Source organism: Saccoglossus kowalevskii, chromosome 6 (assembly GCF_978046115.1).
Source record: "Saccoglossus kowalevskii chromosome 6, keSacKowa6.1, whole genome shotgun sequence".
In the NCBI taxonomy this organism is placed as follows: Eukaryota; Metazoa; Hemichordata; class Enteropneusta; family Harrimaniidae; genus Saccoglossus; species Saccoglossus kowalevskii.
Window position 1 is genome coordinate 38,166,278 of NC_140646.1, and position 16,776 is coordinate 38,183,053.

Consider the following 16,776-nt stretch of genomic DNA (forward strand, 5'->3'; position numbering starts at 1 on the left):
AAATAAAGAATAAAGACCATATATAGAAATTAATGACTGTTCCAGGTGGAAACAAAGCTGGACAAGACAGTAGTTAACAATTTGAAGTATATAACGATATTTCTGCAGTCTATGCAAAACCAATGGTATCAACGTCAAACCCCCGGCCCTCCCACTCCCTATATTTAGGGGGCCTATGCTTGTTCCCTCATTTTTTTTGACCCCCCCCCCTATCTAGGGAAAAGAAGAAAATTTAACCCCCCTTTCACTGGCTTTTCCGATGAATTTCACCCCCTATCTAGGGAACTTTTCAGTCTAGAACTCCTTTTAAACCCCCCTTTTTTGTATATATCGGGAAGTGTTTTGAAATACTTTGAGAATCTCGGGAAAACAAGCAAAAAATACCCCCTTTTCTACGATTTTCTCGGAAAATGTTCCCGAGACAGATCGTCAAAAAGTACCTTCTTTCCCGAGAAAATGGGAACGCGCATGCGGCTTCCTATGGATCCTGAGTGGGGGGGGGGTGCTAACCGCTGTTTCCTCCCATGCGTGAACGCATTTGGGCCTATCTCATATGCTAATATATGAGATTAACTTAAATCTTAGCCCGTACTTGGTGTAACGTGAACACTATTATAATGGCACTGTCCCTGGAATAAAGTACAAATAAATTGAGGGTTCGAATTCAGCAGTCAACAGTTTAATATTTTACTGGGATATACTTCTTACATCAATTTAAAAACTTTAAAAATATATTTATTCCCTCAATTACCCAAGTTGCAATTGTGTCAATTGAGTTGTTTACACCAAAATAAGTCTAAAATTTGTGTCGATACATATGTTCTCTCAATTAAATCAATAGAAAATGACAGACAAACAAGTTTCGAAACAACTACAATTTAATATAGTCGATATGCTGTTTTGGTCTGTTTTCGAATATTCAATGGCAATTAAATTGTTTCATTTGGCAGTCGTATTTATTTTCCAGTGGCAAAATGACGGTATCAGTTGTACCGTTTCACAGTATTAACACAATTGTTGATGCTCCGTCTCATTAAGAATATTTTTGCGGTGTGACATTCTGCTTCTCTGAACTATTTAAAAATTGTTCACGTGAAAAGCACGTGGATGTAATATACATCATTCGCAATATTCGTTACTGATGCAATGAGACGTAATTAGGAGGTAACATGACAGAACCCAACACCCTCCCCGTGGTTTTCGTTGCGTATGGAAGTTATTTTCACAAGTGATGCGGCGTATCCTGCGGCCGTACAGCAGAATACGCCGCATCTCGGTGGTCCTGTTAGCTTTGGAAATATTTCATTTACGTTTTAGGCATATTCACGTTTCTTGGCTTTTACAAATTAACATGGTTTCTCCACCCTCTTTCTGATCACCCGAGTTTCCACTCATTCAGGATGACAACCAACATTTAAAAACTTGAAACATAAAAACACACTAAAACATTCGATTGCGTTCAAGAAAGGAAAACAAACAATTGTTAACTCTAATAAGTAAGATTTGCGTTTACTGTTGCAACTATATTACAACACTATAGTTGTAAAATTGTAGTAATTTTGAATCGTCGTTTGAATGTTTAGTGCAGACAGTTTTCAATTTATTTAAATGTTAGACATCTGATACTCTCCTCGGTTACTGTCACGTTCTAATAAAATCCTGTTTTAACACTAATAATCTTTTGTTCACGAGTCATTTCCAGCACATAGAAACACATAGATTTGTTATGTATGTTTGGGCTGAAGTCAGAGACCTGCCAGAGTACATCGGCTTCAAAATCAGGATCGGCAGTCATCTTGGATTTGTGATCTTTTCTTTCACAATATTTGTTCCTGAATGGAACACAGAACCGCGGATATTTGCTGTAGAACCAATCGGCTTCGGAGTGCGCTATTAAAAGTGCGCAATGCGCAATCAACTTCTCTATACTGGTTAGTGCAGAGAAAACTGAAATTGCATAATGGTTCCGACCATGGGTACTATTGAACAATCTTCAGGAAATTCTTGAATGTGGTAAGAACAATCATATGTGTCAATGTTAGACAACATCCAACGGTATCTAATTAGTATTGGATAGTGATGACAAACTATTTAAAATAGTTCTAGTGATTGGCTATAAGCATTTCTACTTTGCATGGTTGCAGTACATACATCTAATGTTTTGGAATATTACTAAGACAAAAAAATAATAATAATATATTTTATTCTCTTCTGATAATTGTTTAGATTAAATAGCTTGTAATAATGATAAAGAAATATGTCTCCTCAAGAAATCCTAAACATGCATGTACATGTACTCCAGTTACTTGTACATTATGAACAATCTATTCCGTCTTGCAAGAAAGTATACTACATTTTATATATGGCTATGGTTTTTGAAAGTAAAAATGGTGTTCAGTTGTCAGAATGCGAATTATATTTAAAATTGATATCTTAGTGCTCTGTGAAATTGATTTTTTTCTACAAGATGTTTGTTCAATGATTTCTGTTTATGCAAGTGCTAAATTATGTGTGTTCAATCACTTGACTATGAAAAAATGGACCAAACGTTAATTAGTGGTCTGATTCTGGCAACCAAAATATACACATAGAAATAGTTACTTTCATTGACGTTTTAGAACATATAGCATTTTAAAAGTATGTCAATAATTTAATCTTAATATACTTTTTTCTGTGACATAAATCACATCTATCAAGTGTTCTGAATAAATATAGTTTGTGTGCACATGATTATAGTTTTTATTGTAGAAACGCTGACATTATTGCCCAGCTAACAAATAATGTTCTGTATCATATATTTATCCACCTTGTAAATATTTTGCAAAGGCTATGAACTTAACTGACAAGCTCAATCATTGAAGATTATGATAACAGATAGTGTTTCATTGTATTAATGAGTACATATATACATGTATATTAACACAAATTAACTTACTGGTACTACTATTTACATGTACTATTATTTACAATTGTAACTAAAAAGATTAAGTACATTATGATACAATAGGAGGGATTACATGCTGTGAATTTAATAAAACAATTGCTATGGGAGTGACTGTTGTAAAAGTTACTAAATATAAGCATCATAATACATACCATAACAGGATTGTTATTGTGTCTTAAAAAATGTAGGCAATTTAACGACTAACTATTAAACTGATTTATATATAAAAACTAGACATATAAATATATCTAAATAAGTTTATGAATTTTATTGTAATGCAACAATGTAGTGCAACACCTTATTTCACGTCACAAAGTAATGCAACACCTCGTAAGATCCAATGGTCAGGGTTCTGTGTGGTCTTCAAATCGACTGATGCAATGTATGTCAAATCAGTTCTTGTTGGTTTCTTGTAAATGGGACAGCTGTACATTCTCTGATCACGACCAGCAGTGCTATTGATGGCAAAGATGTGAATAACAGGTAAACTCTCAAAAAGAACTTTAGCCTTGGGTTCAATCAGTCGGCAACCACGTTTGTCCCATCCTGCGCCTTCCAGGAACAACCCATATACGTAGACTCCCTCTTGAGGTGGTTGAGAGATGTCATCTTTCATGAATCGAGTCACATCATTGGCCAAGACCACGCTATCTAAAGCCCATCCTTTGTGTGCTCTTGTTACCTCCTGTTGACAGAATGAATATTGTAAATGATATTTAGTTTTTTTATACAGTAAATACTGTATTACATGTTCTGAATGAACAATATTTTGGAAATCAATGTTCATAGAAAAGTCTAATTCATTGTTAAATCGTAGATGCTGTTTCACAAGCTTTGTTTAATCAATATTGCAGCAACTCTGATTGGTATTTGCCAATGATAAATGTTTTGGTGTGAGATGTGTTCCTTCTGATGTTTGTATCATAGTTAAGATAAGCCATATTCAAGTGTAGGACCAGGTCTTATTTTTGTAGGTCTACATTACCTGCCTGTCTCTATCCCCAAAGACTGGTAGTAGTCACATATTTAGAACATCACCAAAACGTATGTGTATATATTATATATTTGACCTTACTATCTTAGCTACCTTTTTGAATTTAGACTGTCAGTTGCAAACAACACAAATCAAATTCAACTTCATGATGTTTTTAGCACTATATAAAATATACAAAGTAAGTAGTGTACATGACTTTAACTAACCTGTCTCATAGCTGTGAGGAAGCCTTGAGGGTTAAAGAATCCAGTCATCCAGAATGTATTAGGTCTACCACCAAAACACCAGGTGTCAAACTGACTGTTTCTCTCTATCAGCTCAGTAAACCAAAAACCAAGTGTAGATGAAACCCACGATATCTTCTTCCATTTCTCAGGAATACGAGCATCATACATACAGTCAAGAGCATCTCGCAATGCCTAGGGAAGAATTGAAATAGAAATGAATATACATCTTGTATATATTGAGCAAGAGAAGTGCAAACAAAAACTTGCACAAACTGGTCATAAATTGTGTATTGAAAAAGTGAAGTACTGAAATTTAATAAATACGCTTTCACACAATACAGTTTTGGAGTAGGAGTAGAAGACACTTTTTTTGAGATTCTCAAAAATACTACTGGTAAGTAGCTGACTGAACAAGCCACATAAGCAGTTATTTAGCCATGCAATGTCCATTGTTCCATGGTTATAAGAATGAAAAGTTCAGGAGAGTGTACATTTTAAGTGAAAATGTTCACTACAAGGTTATGATCAACACACTATTGTCAAAAAACATAAAATGTTGCAGCTATGTTCTGCAGCTTGTGGTTAAGAATTGTGGATAATGTATATACCTCGTTCATAATAATAGTACCATCAATTGCAAGTTTCAGGTCAATAAGTGTGTTGCGTACTAATGTAATAACACGCTGCATACGATCAATTTCTTGACGTAAAAAGATATTCATTGGTTGAAGAATACCCATTTTCTGTAGCCGTTCTTTCACCTGTCAAAACAAAAATTACAAGTACAATCATTTATTTGATAAACCATTTCACTACTAGAAAGACTTGCTGTGCTTTAAAATGTTCCATAATTTTAGTAGTTGCATCCATGCCGACATAAATTGTGATAACAACATTTTGAACAGTTTCATCAAACCTTACAATTAAGAATTGGTCAGTGACACCCTACCTCATATTGTACATAGTCAACTGGTAGCTTGTCTAACATATCATCTGCCAATCTCTGCACAACAGATTCTCTTGTTTCACCTGCACCACCAGAGCTATCTTTTGGCTGGATATTCAGAATAGTGTCCAATACATGCTTAGCAGTGTTACTTTGATATCTATAAGGCAACACAATGTCATTAATCAATTTTGCTAAAGTAAGTTAATCTCAACGATTTCCTTTCTGAAAGATGGGCATTTCTACATTAAACTATAAAAAAGATCAAGCTCAAAATTAAATAATTAAATTTTTGATGTTCGATTTGGGTCTTTCACACATTACACAATATTTTGTCAGTGAAGAAAAATCACCTATTATTCACAGAATGATGGTTTTATTTTGCAATAAAGCAGATTAAATCTCTGAAATAAGTTATCAAGTTCTTACGTTATATCAGCATTAGGGTGTAAGCCAAACGCTTCTGGAGAGTCGTACGCTGGTAGATTATTGATATACTCTAAATACTGAGCGACATTGTTGCATTTTGGAATGATGTATCCTTTGTAGAAATTGAAACCAGGTGAAAACATCACTTCACCAAACCATACCCTTGCAAATGTGAGAAGTAGACGTTTATCAAAGTCGTCAGTTACACGACCTCCATACTGTACTTCACCAATCATATAGCGTACTGTATTCCAGGAGACACCCTACAAACAGAAAATAGTTGTGATTTCATGAATACCATGTTCCTGTAATTTGGGCTGACAAAAATTAAGACAAAAATCAACATAATAATACTCTGCAAGATAGATATTAAAACATCAAAGCATGGTACTCTCAATTTCCAATGTTAGCATTACAAAAACGTCTGGCAATATGACAATAAATACATGCTGAGTTTGATTTTCATACAGTTGCTGTATTTTTTGTAATTTTATTTTGCAATTGAAAGCCCTTTTGAAGGATCTGATATGTATGATGTATGTGCCAAATACGAATGAAAATGATACATAAATTGTGGAAATATAGTAGTAAGGCCAAAAAGTCAGATTGCTGTCAATCGGCCATCCTTGACCAGATTTTGAAACAAATTGTTATGGACATGCATCCTAACATGTATAAAGTACATGTATGTGCCAAATTTGAATGAAAACTGACAGAGCACTTCCAAGATACCGCAAAAAAAACAAAAACAAGATGTCCAAAATACAACATTTTCAAAAAACAAGATGGCTGCCAGTCAGTCATTTTGAATCGAATCGCTAAACCACTGCATGTGCATATGTCCCACATAAGGTACTAGGCATATGCAAAGAATGAACGGAATCAGTCCACAGGATTCTGAAATATTACTATTGACAGACTGACGCACGAACGAACGGACGGACGGACGGACAGACTCAGGAACTCACGGATGGTCGGGGACATGTATCCTAACATGTATGATCGATGTACAAAATTTGAATGAAAACTGACAAAGCATGTCCAAAATACAACATTTTCAAAAAACAAGATGGCTGCCAGTCGGCCATCTTTGATCCAATTGTGAAATAAATCGTCATGGACATGTATCCTAACATGTATTTTCTATGTACTAAATTTGAATGAAAACTGACAAAGCATGTCCAAAATACAACATTTTCAAAAAAAAGATGGCTGCCATCGGTCATTTTGAATCGAATCGCTAAACCACTGCATGTGCATATGTCCCACATAAAGTACTAGGCACATACAAAGAATGAACGGGATCGACCCAAGGGATTCTGAGATATGACTCCGGACGGACGCACAGACACACGGACGCGCGGACGGAGACCGAATTATAAGTCCCCGTTTTCGGACTTCGTCCGAACAGGGACTAATAATTCATTAACTTCAGATACTTTGCTCCAAACAGGAATTGGCAGCTATGTGATAACTACACTAATAATACATCTGACACCGATAACAACAGAATTTACTTATCCATAAATTGCTATACAGACATGTTCGGAAGTGTTATTCAGAGATGTGTGTCACATTCAAACACTTTCCTTTGTTTACTTTTGATGCAGAAGCGCTATCAACATGTGATGGAAATGTAATCTCATCACACAATCTCGTGCAAACATTTGCACAGCTCAATAACTTCATAGTACTTCATTTCCCAAAAATTCCAAGAAAGTAGTGAAAAAAGTAAATAGCAAGTTTAAATTACCTTTTTAATATCCATATCATCTAAATGATTCTGAATGAATTGTATTGTAGCATTGAAATCTGCAGCATTGAACTCATAGGGAATGTTCCAACCAAGTGGTCCAAACTTGCGTCGTTCTTGTACAGTGGTATGAAGGAAGGCTACACCATAAAGCATTGGTTTCCACTGTGGCATATTAGACACTTCAAGTTGGTCTTGTGTTATGGCATTGTAAGTTCTCTTCAAACCAGCTTTGATACCTTGTGGTGGTTCATTGGTAAACTTGATTGACATCTAGCAATGTGAATACAATTAAACATTATGCTTTCTTTACTCACAGAAGACTACTAATAAATAAACGTCTTGGATACTCCATATTCTCATGATGAAATCCAGTAAATTGGACAAGACTGTTTTATTAAAGAATTCTACATGTACTGTAAAACCTACATTAGAAGCCACAGCTTCTGTTACTGGTACAATTTTACAGAGGGAATGATGTTTTTATTAGAACATTTGCACATATGAGAAATGATGGTTGTCAATTGTTCAAAAAGTATGGTTGCAGCTTCTATTAAGGATGCAGTTACTAAGACATATTTTACAGTATTTCTCTTGGTTTGAGTAGAATTCAATTCAGATTAAAGTTCAACAGTCATCAACAGCACATGTTTGAATCCATGGCAACTGACAATGTATTTTACATGTGTTGTATATGTGGCATAGGGCTCAAACAACACAGAACAATATTTGTTGCTTGAAGGTCAATGGTCTCTGAGATCAGACATACATAAAATCAGGTTGCATGATTAGACTCTCACGTAAAGCTTTGGTCAACATTTGCATTGAGCTCACTGCTATTGACAACACATGAACTACTGGAATATAGATGTAGATAACGACAATCTATTCCAATTAATCTATTTAAAGGCAGATGTAACAGTGAATTGTCTTCTGAGACATTAAATATTACCTGTAATAATGTGATTGGGAATTTGGGATGTTCTTCAGTGGTAATCCATATGCGGAAATCATCATGGAGACTTTCTGCTTCCAAAAGTGTATCCATTAACTCATCCAAGTAACTTAAAGACAAGTGACAGTTCTGCAGTAATACCCATCCTCCCTGTATTAAACAATAATATAATTCATGTTACTATTCTGTTTGATGTATGAGATAAGTGTTGAGACATCAGAACTAAAATCATAATTTTTAATAAAATGATTCCAATTTATGTTTTCTGCTTTGTAACTAGCAACACATACTGTACGATTGCGACGTCATTGTAAATATGAATTGGAGAAGATAAATGCTATACTTACCCCACTCATGCAACTACCCAATAACCTCCTGGCATGAACTTCTTGACCTTGACCCATAGATATGGCTCCACATTCAAGTTTGTGTCGTTTAGCCAGTGATTCAATCTGGACCGTGGGATCACTACCCATGGATAGAAGACATATCAAAGGTGTTTTGGGATCCGATTCCTCAAACATTTGTTGGATATCTAGTATAACGCTATCAGAAAACTGATTTCCAATAGCCTCAGCTGAAAGAAAGCACACAATATATGAAATACAAGTATTCAGTCTGATCACCTGATTACTTCAGGTATCTTTGTACACTGATATGCAACTAAGCACACAATATATGAAATACAAGCATTCAGTCTGATCACCTGATTACTTCAGGTATCTTTGTACACTGATATGCAACTAAGCACACAATATATGAAATACAAGCATTCAGTCTGATCACCTGATTACTTCAGGTATCTTTGTACACTGATATGCAACTAAGGACACAATATATGAAATACAAGTATTCAGTCTGATCACCTGATTACTTCAGGTATCTTTGTACACTGATATGCAACTAAGGACACAATATATGAAATACAAGCATTCAGTCTGATCACCTGATTACTTCAGGTATCTTTGTACACTGATATGCAACTAAGGACACAATATATGAAATACAAGTATTCAGTCTGATTACCTGATTACTTCAGGTATCTTTGTACACTGATATGCAACTAAGGACACAATATATGAAATACAAGTGTTCAGTCTGATTACCTGATTACTTCAGGTATCTTTGTACACTGATATGCAACTAAGGACACAATATATGAAATACAAGTATTCAGTCTGATCACCTGATTACTTCAGGTATCTTTGTACACTGATATGCAACTAAGCACACAATATATGAAATACAAGTATTCAGTCTGATCACCTGATTACTTCAGGTATCTTTGTACACTGATATGCAACTAAGCACACAATATATGAAATACAAGTATTCAGTCTGATTACCTGATTACTTCAGGTATCTTTGTACACTGATATGCAACTAAGGACACAATATATGAAATACAAGTATTCAGTATGATTACCTGATTACTTCAGGTATCTTTGTACACTGATATGCAACTAAGGACACAATATATGAAATACAAGTATTCAGTATGATTACCTGATTACTTCAGGTATCTTTGTACACTGCTATGCAACTAAGGACACAATATATGAAATACAAGCATTCAGTCTGATTACCTGATTACTTCAGGTATCTTTGTACACTGATATGCAACTAAGGACACAATATATGAAATACAAGCATTCAGTCTGATTACCTGATTACTTCAGGTATCTTTGTACACTGATATGCAACTAAGGACACAATATATGAAATACAAGCATTCAGTCTGATCACCTGATTACTTCAGGTATCTTTGTACACTGATATGCAACTAAGGACACAATATATGAAATACAAGTATTCAGTCTGATCACCTGATTACTTCAGGTATCTTTGTACACTGATATGCAACTAAGGACACAATATATGAAATACAAGTATTCAGTCTGATCACCTGATTACTTCAGGTATCTTTGTACACTGATATGCAACTAAGCACACAATATATGAAATACAAGCATTCAGTCTGATCACCTGATTACTTCAGGTATCTTTGTACACTGATATGCAACTAAGCACACAATATATGAAATACAAGCATTCAGTCTGATCACCTGATTACTTCAGGTATCTTTGTACACTGATATGCAACTAAGCACACAATATATGAAATACAAGTATTCAGTCTGATCACCTGATTACTTCAGGTATCTTTGTACACTGATATGCAACTAAGCACACAATATATGAAATACAAGTATTCAGTCTGATCACCTGATTACTTCAGGTATCTTTGTACACTGATATGCAACTAAGCACACAATATATGAAATACAAGTATTCAGTCTGATCACCTGATTACTTCAGGTATCTTTGTACACTGATATGCAACTAAGCACACAATATATGAAATACAAGCATTCAGTCTGATCACCTGATTACTTCAGGTATCTTTGTACACTGATATGCAACTAAGCACACAATATATGAAATACAAGTATTCAGTCTGATCACCTGATTACTTCAGGTATCTTTGTACACTGATATGCAACTAAGCACACAATATATGAAATACAAGCATTCAGTCTGATCACCTGATTACTTCAGGTATCTTTGTACACTGATATGCAACTAAGCACACAATATATGAAATACAAGTATTCAGTCTGATCACCTGATTACTTCAGGTATCTTTGTACACTGATATGCAACTAAGCACACAATATATGAAATACAAGCATTCAGTCTGATCACCTGATTACTTCAGGTATCTTTGTACACTGATATGCAACTAAGCACACAATATATGAAATACAAGTATTCAGTCTGATCACCTGATTACTTCAGGTATCTTTGTACACTGATATGCAACTAAGCACACAATATATGAAATACAAGCATTCAGTCTGATCACCTGATTACTTCAGGTATCTTTGTACACTGATATGCAACTAAGCACACAATATATGAAATACAAGTATTCAGTCTGATCACCTGATTACTTCAGGTATCTTTGTACACTGATATGCAACTAAGCACACAATATATGAAATACAAGTATTCAGTCTGATCACCTGATTACTTCAGGTATCTTTGTACACTGATATGCAACTAAGGACACAATATATGAAATACAAGTATTCAGTCTGATCACCTGATTACTTCAGGTATCTTTGTACACTGATATGCAACTAAGGACACAATATATGAAATACAAGTATTCAGTCTGATCACCTGATTACTTCAGGTATCTTTGTACACTGATATGCAACTAAGGACACAATATATGAAATACAAGTATTCAGTCTGATCACCTGATTACTTCAGGTATCTTTGTACACTGATATGCAACTAAGGACACAATATATGAAATACAAGCATTCAGTCTGATCACCTGATTACTTCAGGTATCTTTGTACACTGATATGCAACTAAGGACACAATATATGAAATACAAGTATTCAGTCTGATCACCTGATTACTTCAGGTATCTTTGTACACTGATATGCAACTAAGCACACAATATATGAAATACAAGTATTCAGTCTGATCACCTGATTACTTCAGGTATCTTTGTACACTGATATGCAACTAAGGACACAATATATGAAATACAAGCATTCAGTCTGATCACCTGATTACTTCAGGTATCTTTGTACACTGATATGCAACTAAGCACACAATATATGAAATACAAGCATTCAGTCTGATCACCTGATTACTTCAGGTATCTTTGTACACTGATATGCAACTAAGGACACAATATATGAAATACAAGCATTCAGTCTGATCACCTGATTACTTCAGGTATCTTTGTACACTGATATGCAACTAAGCACACAATATATGAAATACAAGCATTCAGTCTGATCACCTGATTACTTCAGGTATCTTTGTACACTGATATGCAACTAAGGACACAATATATGAAATACAAGCATTCAGTCTGATCACCTGATTACTTCAGGTATCTTTGTACACTGATATGCAACTAAGGACACAATATATGAAATACAAGCATTCAGTCTGATCACCTGATTACTTCAGGTATCTTTGTACACTGATATGCAACTAAGGACACAATATATGAAATACAAGCATTCAGTCTGATCACCTGATTACTTCAGGTATCTTTGTACACTGATATGCAACTAAGGACACAATATATGAAATACAAGCATTCAGTCTGATCACCTGATTACTTCAGGTATCTTTGTACACTGATATGCAACTAAGGACACAATATATGAAATACAAGCATTCAGTCTGATCACCTGATTACTTCAGGTATCTTTGTACACTGATATGCAACTAAGGACACAATATATGAAATACAAGTATTCAGTCTGATCACCTGATTACTTCAGGTATCTTTGTACACTGATATGCAACTAAGCACACAATATATGAAATACAAGTATTCAGTCTGATCACCTGATTACTTCAGGTATCTTTGTACACTGATATGCAACTAAGGACACAATATATGAAATACAAGTATTCAGTCTGATCACCTGATTACTTCAGGTATCTTTGTACACTGATATGCAACTAAGGACACAATATATGAAATACAAGTATTCAGTCTGATCACCTGATTACTTCAGGTATCTTTGTACACTGATATGCAACTAAGGACACAATATATGAAATACAAGCATTCAGTCTGATCACCTGATTACTTCAGGTATCTTTGTACACTGATATGCAACTAAGGACACAATATATGAAATACAAGCATTCAGTCTGATCACCTGATTACTTCAGGTATCTTTGTACACTGATATGCAACTAAGGACACAATATATGAAATACAAGCATTCAGTCTGATCACCTGATTACTTCAGGTATCTTTGTACACTGATATGCAACTAAGGACACAATATATGAAATACAAGTATTCAGTCTGATTACTTCTATATTTGCTATTTGTACACTGATATGCAACTAAGGACACAATAGTGTGAATGTTGCAGCATGTACGTCGTGAGTCTTTGCATGTGAGCACTACCATCATGTCCCATATCAGTGGCAATGCTTTCTATAAGTTCATACATTTTTCAGGTAACTGTGCTGCACAGCTCATCACCAAAAACATGCAGACACAAAATACAGTACAAACCCTTGGCACATATGCATGACAAGTGTTCCTACAGTCAGCATCTGCAATAACCAAGATGTAACATCTCTTGGAATGCATGCACGAAAAATGTCCTCAGAGTAAGCACAAAAAAACAGTGACACTATTCAGCTGATTACTAAACATCATCAAACTAGTGTAGTTTTCACAAGAATACAGCAATGTAAACCTGGTCTCACCTCAGTACATGTCAGTCAATATGATCACCAAGTTTCCTTCACACATATGTTACAATGCCGTACTTTCACAGTATTACACATGACATAAACTTACATATATATTTCTTGGCCTGTGCCAATGTCCTATCAGGACACCATGATCTGATAAGCAATAATCTTCTAAACACATCAAGAGAGTTATGATAACCATCAGGAACAACTTCCTCCTCTGGTGATTCTTTGTCAAACCAGTGTTTCCAGGCTTTCTCATTACGTCCAATCTGATTCAAGACATCACTGAACTGTTTAAGTTTACTAAGTTCAACCAAATTCAACCATGTCAGGTCCAGAATCCATTTAGCTGGTTTCTGGGGACAGGCTTTGAGATCCAGAGAGGCACCACCTAAGAAAAGCAAGAATGAAAACTCAAATATATAAAAATTTCCTGATTTCAATTTTTGAAATAGCACATACCCCGTACTCATTATTTGAACTGTAATGAATCACCCACTGGACCATATTGGTTGAAGAAAATGGTCTATTGCAAGACAATGTATGAAGCAAAGCTGAACACATCATGTCCAGGCCCTTCTTTGAAGATATTGCTACGATATTGTTATATATCACTACCATCAGGTTTAAACAAATTTGGGGGATGCTTGTTTGCTTAAATGAAGGACTCTTATTTGAGAACTTTCCAATAATTACCTCATTATGACACAATAACTGGCAGTGTATGATTCCCTAAGAAGTTATGTACATTTGGAAAATTATGTAGAATATATGGCATATAAAGAATCTGGTGTAAAAACGACATATGGTGACTCACCTTTAATAAGTGTCAGGAACTCTTCATGCTTAATACGCCCACAATGGAGATCAATCTTTAGTGCCAATAACAATGTGTAAGTTAACTTGTCTTTTTCATACAGCCCTCTGCTGGCATATTTGAATACAGCCCATGTCATGAATTCTATGATGTTAAAAATGCGTTTACTTGTGATAGGACTCTTGGTAGAACTGAAACAAATAAATAATTAATTAGAATTATGATTAGAAAGCAATACCATGTGTTTGGCTAATTTTCATACTTATGATGATAGACACTATGTCTAAAAAATGAATCTGGACACCAAGTAGTACTCTTAGATAAAATATTATTAAGAGGTTAAAAACTGATGTTTTCAAGGGGAAAAAAAACAATATTTGAAAGTTTTGTTATTTGCCTAATTTTTGGCAGTCGACTTCTCTTGATTAAATTGCATCTTCATTCTACACCGATTTTACTGAAAAATGATATAATAATGGTTTCTGGAAACATCTTTAAGTTAGTAGTTGAATATTTTCCAAGAAAGCAGTTATGATGCATATACTCACTTTGACATAGAAAGATCAAAGACACCAAGGAATTGTTTGAGTGACGTTTGATACATACAATTCACCAGACTCATCTCTACGATCAGAAAGTAAAGAATACTGCCTCGTGTGGCGACTGGACGAAATTCTTCTCTTGCTGCGTTAATCTTGATTTCAGTTTCTGCAGCTGTCTGTAGTTTCTGACTCACATCTTCTGCTGTGGATTTAGTTGTACCAAGTACAATGATCAGAGATTCATCATCCACAAGAGAACCCTGCAACAGACAAGTTGATTAAAATTAGGAATGACAACTGGTTGTCATGGACACTGATCATTCATACAGGCTGTACTTTCATTTATGTGTCATAGTTGTACTACTAACCCTTCAAAACCTAGTAAAACTCATTGTGCTCAATTTCCAATTGAATCTAAAGCATATTGAAGTATCTCTGTGCCAAATACGCTGATTATTTTATGCAACTCTACTTGATGTGAAAATTAGAATACAAATTAATCATTTATCGAACATCTGACGAAGCTGTGTGTCAAAATGTTTGTTTTTTCAACAGATATCATACGAATTGTAACATACCTGTGTATTGGTGAGTCTATACAGAAGGTTATCTTCTAATTCTTTCATCTTTCTTTTATTGGCTGTCACATCTTCTATCAACTTAGTTCGTTCTGACTCCAATTCCTATATGAACAAAACAATGAAAATGTCATCACTTTGTTGCAAATACGATTGTGAATATTCACAATTGTTTGTTCACAACTATGAAAATTATTCTCATCGACATAGAATAAACATATTCATACTAATGTTAACTAAGTTAAAATAATTCATATTAAAGTTGACCAAGGTAATAATGTTTATCAACTAAATACTTACACTCTTTTCTGTTAGAATGACTCTACCAAGTAACTGATCTTCCAAGCCTTTCATAGTCACAGTGAAGTCAATAATTGAAGATCTGGCGCTGATTTCTGGAGTATATCTTGGATTAGCAAGTTTAGTTGTAATATATAAACAGAAACCATCCATGACATCACATTCCTTGTCACCTACCAACACCTATAATACAATATTTATTTGTAATCCAATGAAATGAAAATAATTATGGAAGCGCAAATACTGCCATTGAATGTCACATTCAGAGCATGACAATCTTTTCTGATTTGGGGTTACAGAAACTGTGAATTTAAATATTTAAGATGGATGCAAATTGGGAACAAGAAAACAAGCAAGTTTGAACCTAGCCTGACAAGTTGGCGTAGGTGGCGCCCTGGACTGCTGCGATCCCCACCAACAAGTTGGCGTAGGTGGCGCCCTGGACTGCTGCGATCCCCACCAACAAGTTGGCGTAGGTGGCGCCCTGGACTGCTGCGATCCCCACCAACAAGTTGGCGTAGGTGGCGCCCTGGACTGCTGCGATCCCCACCAACAAGTTGGCGTAGGTGGCGCCCTGGACTGCTGCGATCCCCACCAACAAGTTGGCGTAGGTGGCGCCCTGGACTGCTGCGATCCCCACCAACATCGCAGCAGTCCAGGGCGCCACCTACGCCAACTTGTCAGGCTAGTTTGAACCCTGTACAAACCATGCAAACAATTATGTATGAAACTCTAAATAGAAAATTCATGTTTCAAACTTTGTCTGAAGGAGACTCTCAAAGCACAATTATTTCATGTAGTTAATACCAACCTTTAGTGTTCTGCCTGTTTTAATGTAGTTCTTTTCCAAGACGTTATCGAGTGCTGGATCTAGTTCTTCTTCAATGTCTTCAAGAATTAATGGTCGACCAAGTGATAAACTGTCTTCTAAGTGATTTCTGAAGTACTTGTGGTTTAAGTTGGTAATCTGTAAATGCAGAAAGTATTTATGAAATGAAATATTCGTAAATGCACAAAATATGAAAAGAG

General features: G+C 35.2%; 1 protein-coding gene across 1 annotated transcript in view; it reads right to left on the reverse strand.

Annotated features, from left to right (window-relative positions):
• Nucleotides 1-2,186: 2,186 nt before the first annotated feature.
• Nucleotides 2,187-16,776, reverse strand: part of LOC100370810 (dynein axonemal heavy chain 5-like) — a 66,601-nt gene continuing 52,011 nt past the window's right edge. Inside the window, exons 58-71 of the mRNA XM_085500509.1 lie at nt 16,559-16,714; nt 15,748-15,930; nt 15,448-15,552; nt 14,876-15,129; nt 14,328-14,518; nt 13,614-13,901; nt 8,596-8,825; nt 8,246-8,398; nt 7,294-7,566; nt 5,541-5,803; nt 5,115-5,271; nt 4,774-4,926; nt 4,145-4,357; nt 2,187-3,629 (exon numbers count right to left, since the gene is read on the reverse strand). Coding sequence (XP_085356635.1) covers nt 3,243-3,629; nt 4,145-4,357; nt 4,774-4,926; nt 5,115-5,271; nt 5,541-5,803; nt 7,294-7,566; nt 8,246-8,398; nt 8,596-8,825; nt 13,614-13,901; nt 14,328-14,518; nt 14,876-15,129; nt 15,448-15,552; nt 15,748-15,930; nt 16,559-16,714 — 3,006 coding nt within the window. The 3' untranslated portion in view covers nt 2,187-3,242. The remainder of the gene's footprint in view (nt 3,630-4,144; nt 4,358-4,773; nt 4,927-5,114; nt 5,272-5,540; nt 5,804-7,293; nt 7,567-8,245; nt 8,399-8,595; nt 8,826-13,613; nt 13,902-14,327; nt 14,519-14,875; nt 15,130-15,447; nt 15,553-15,747; nt 15,931-16,558; nt 16,715-16,776) is intronic.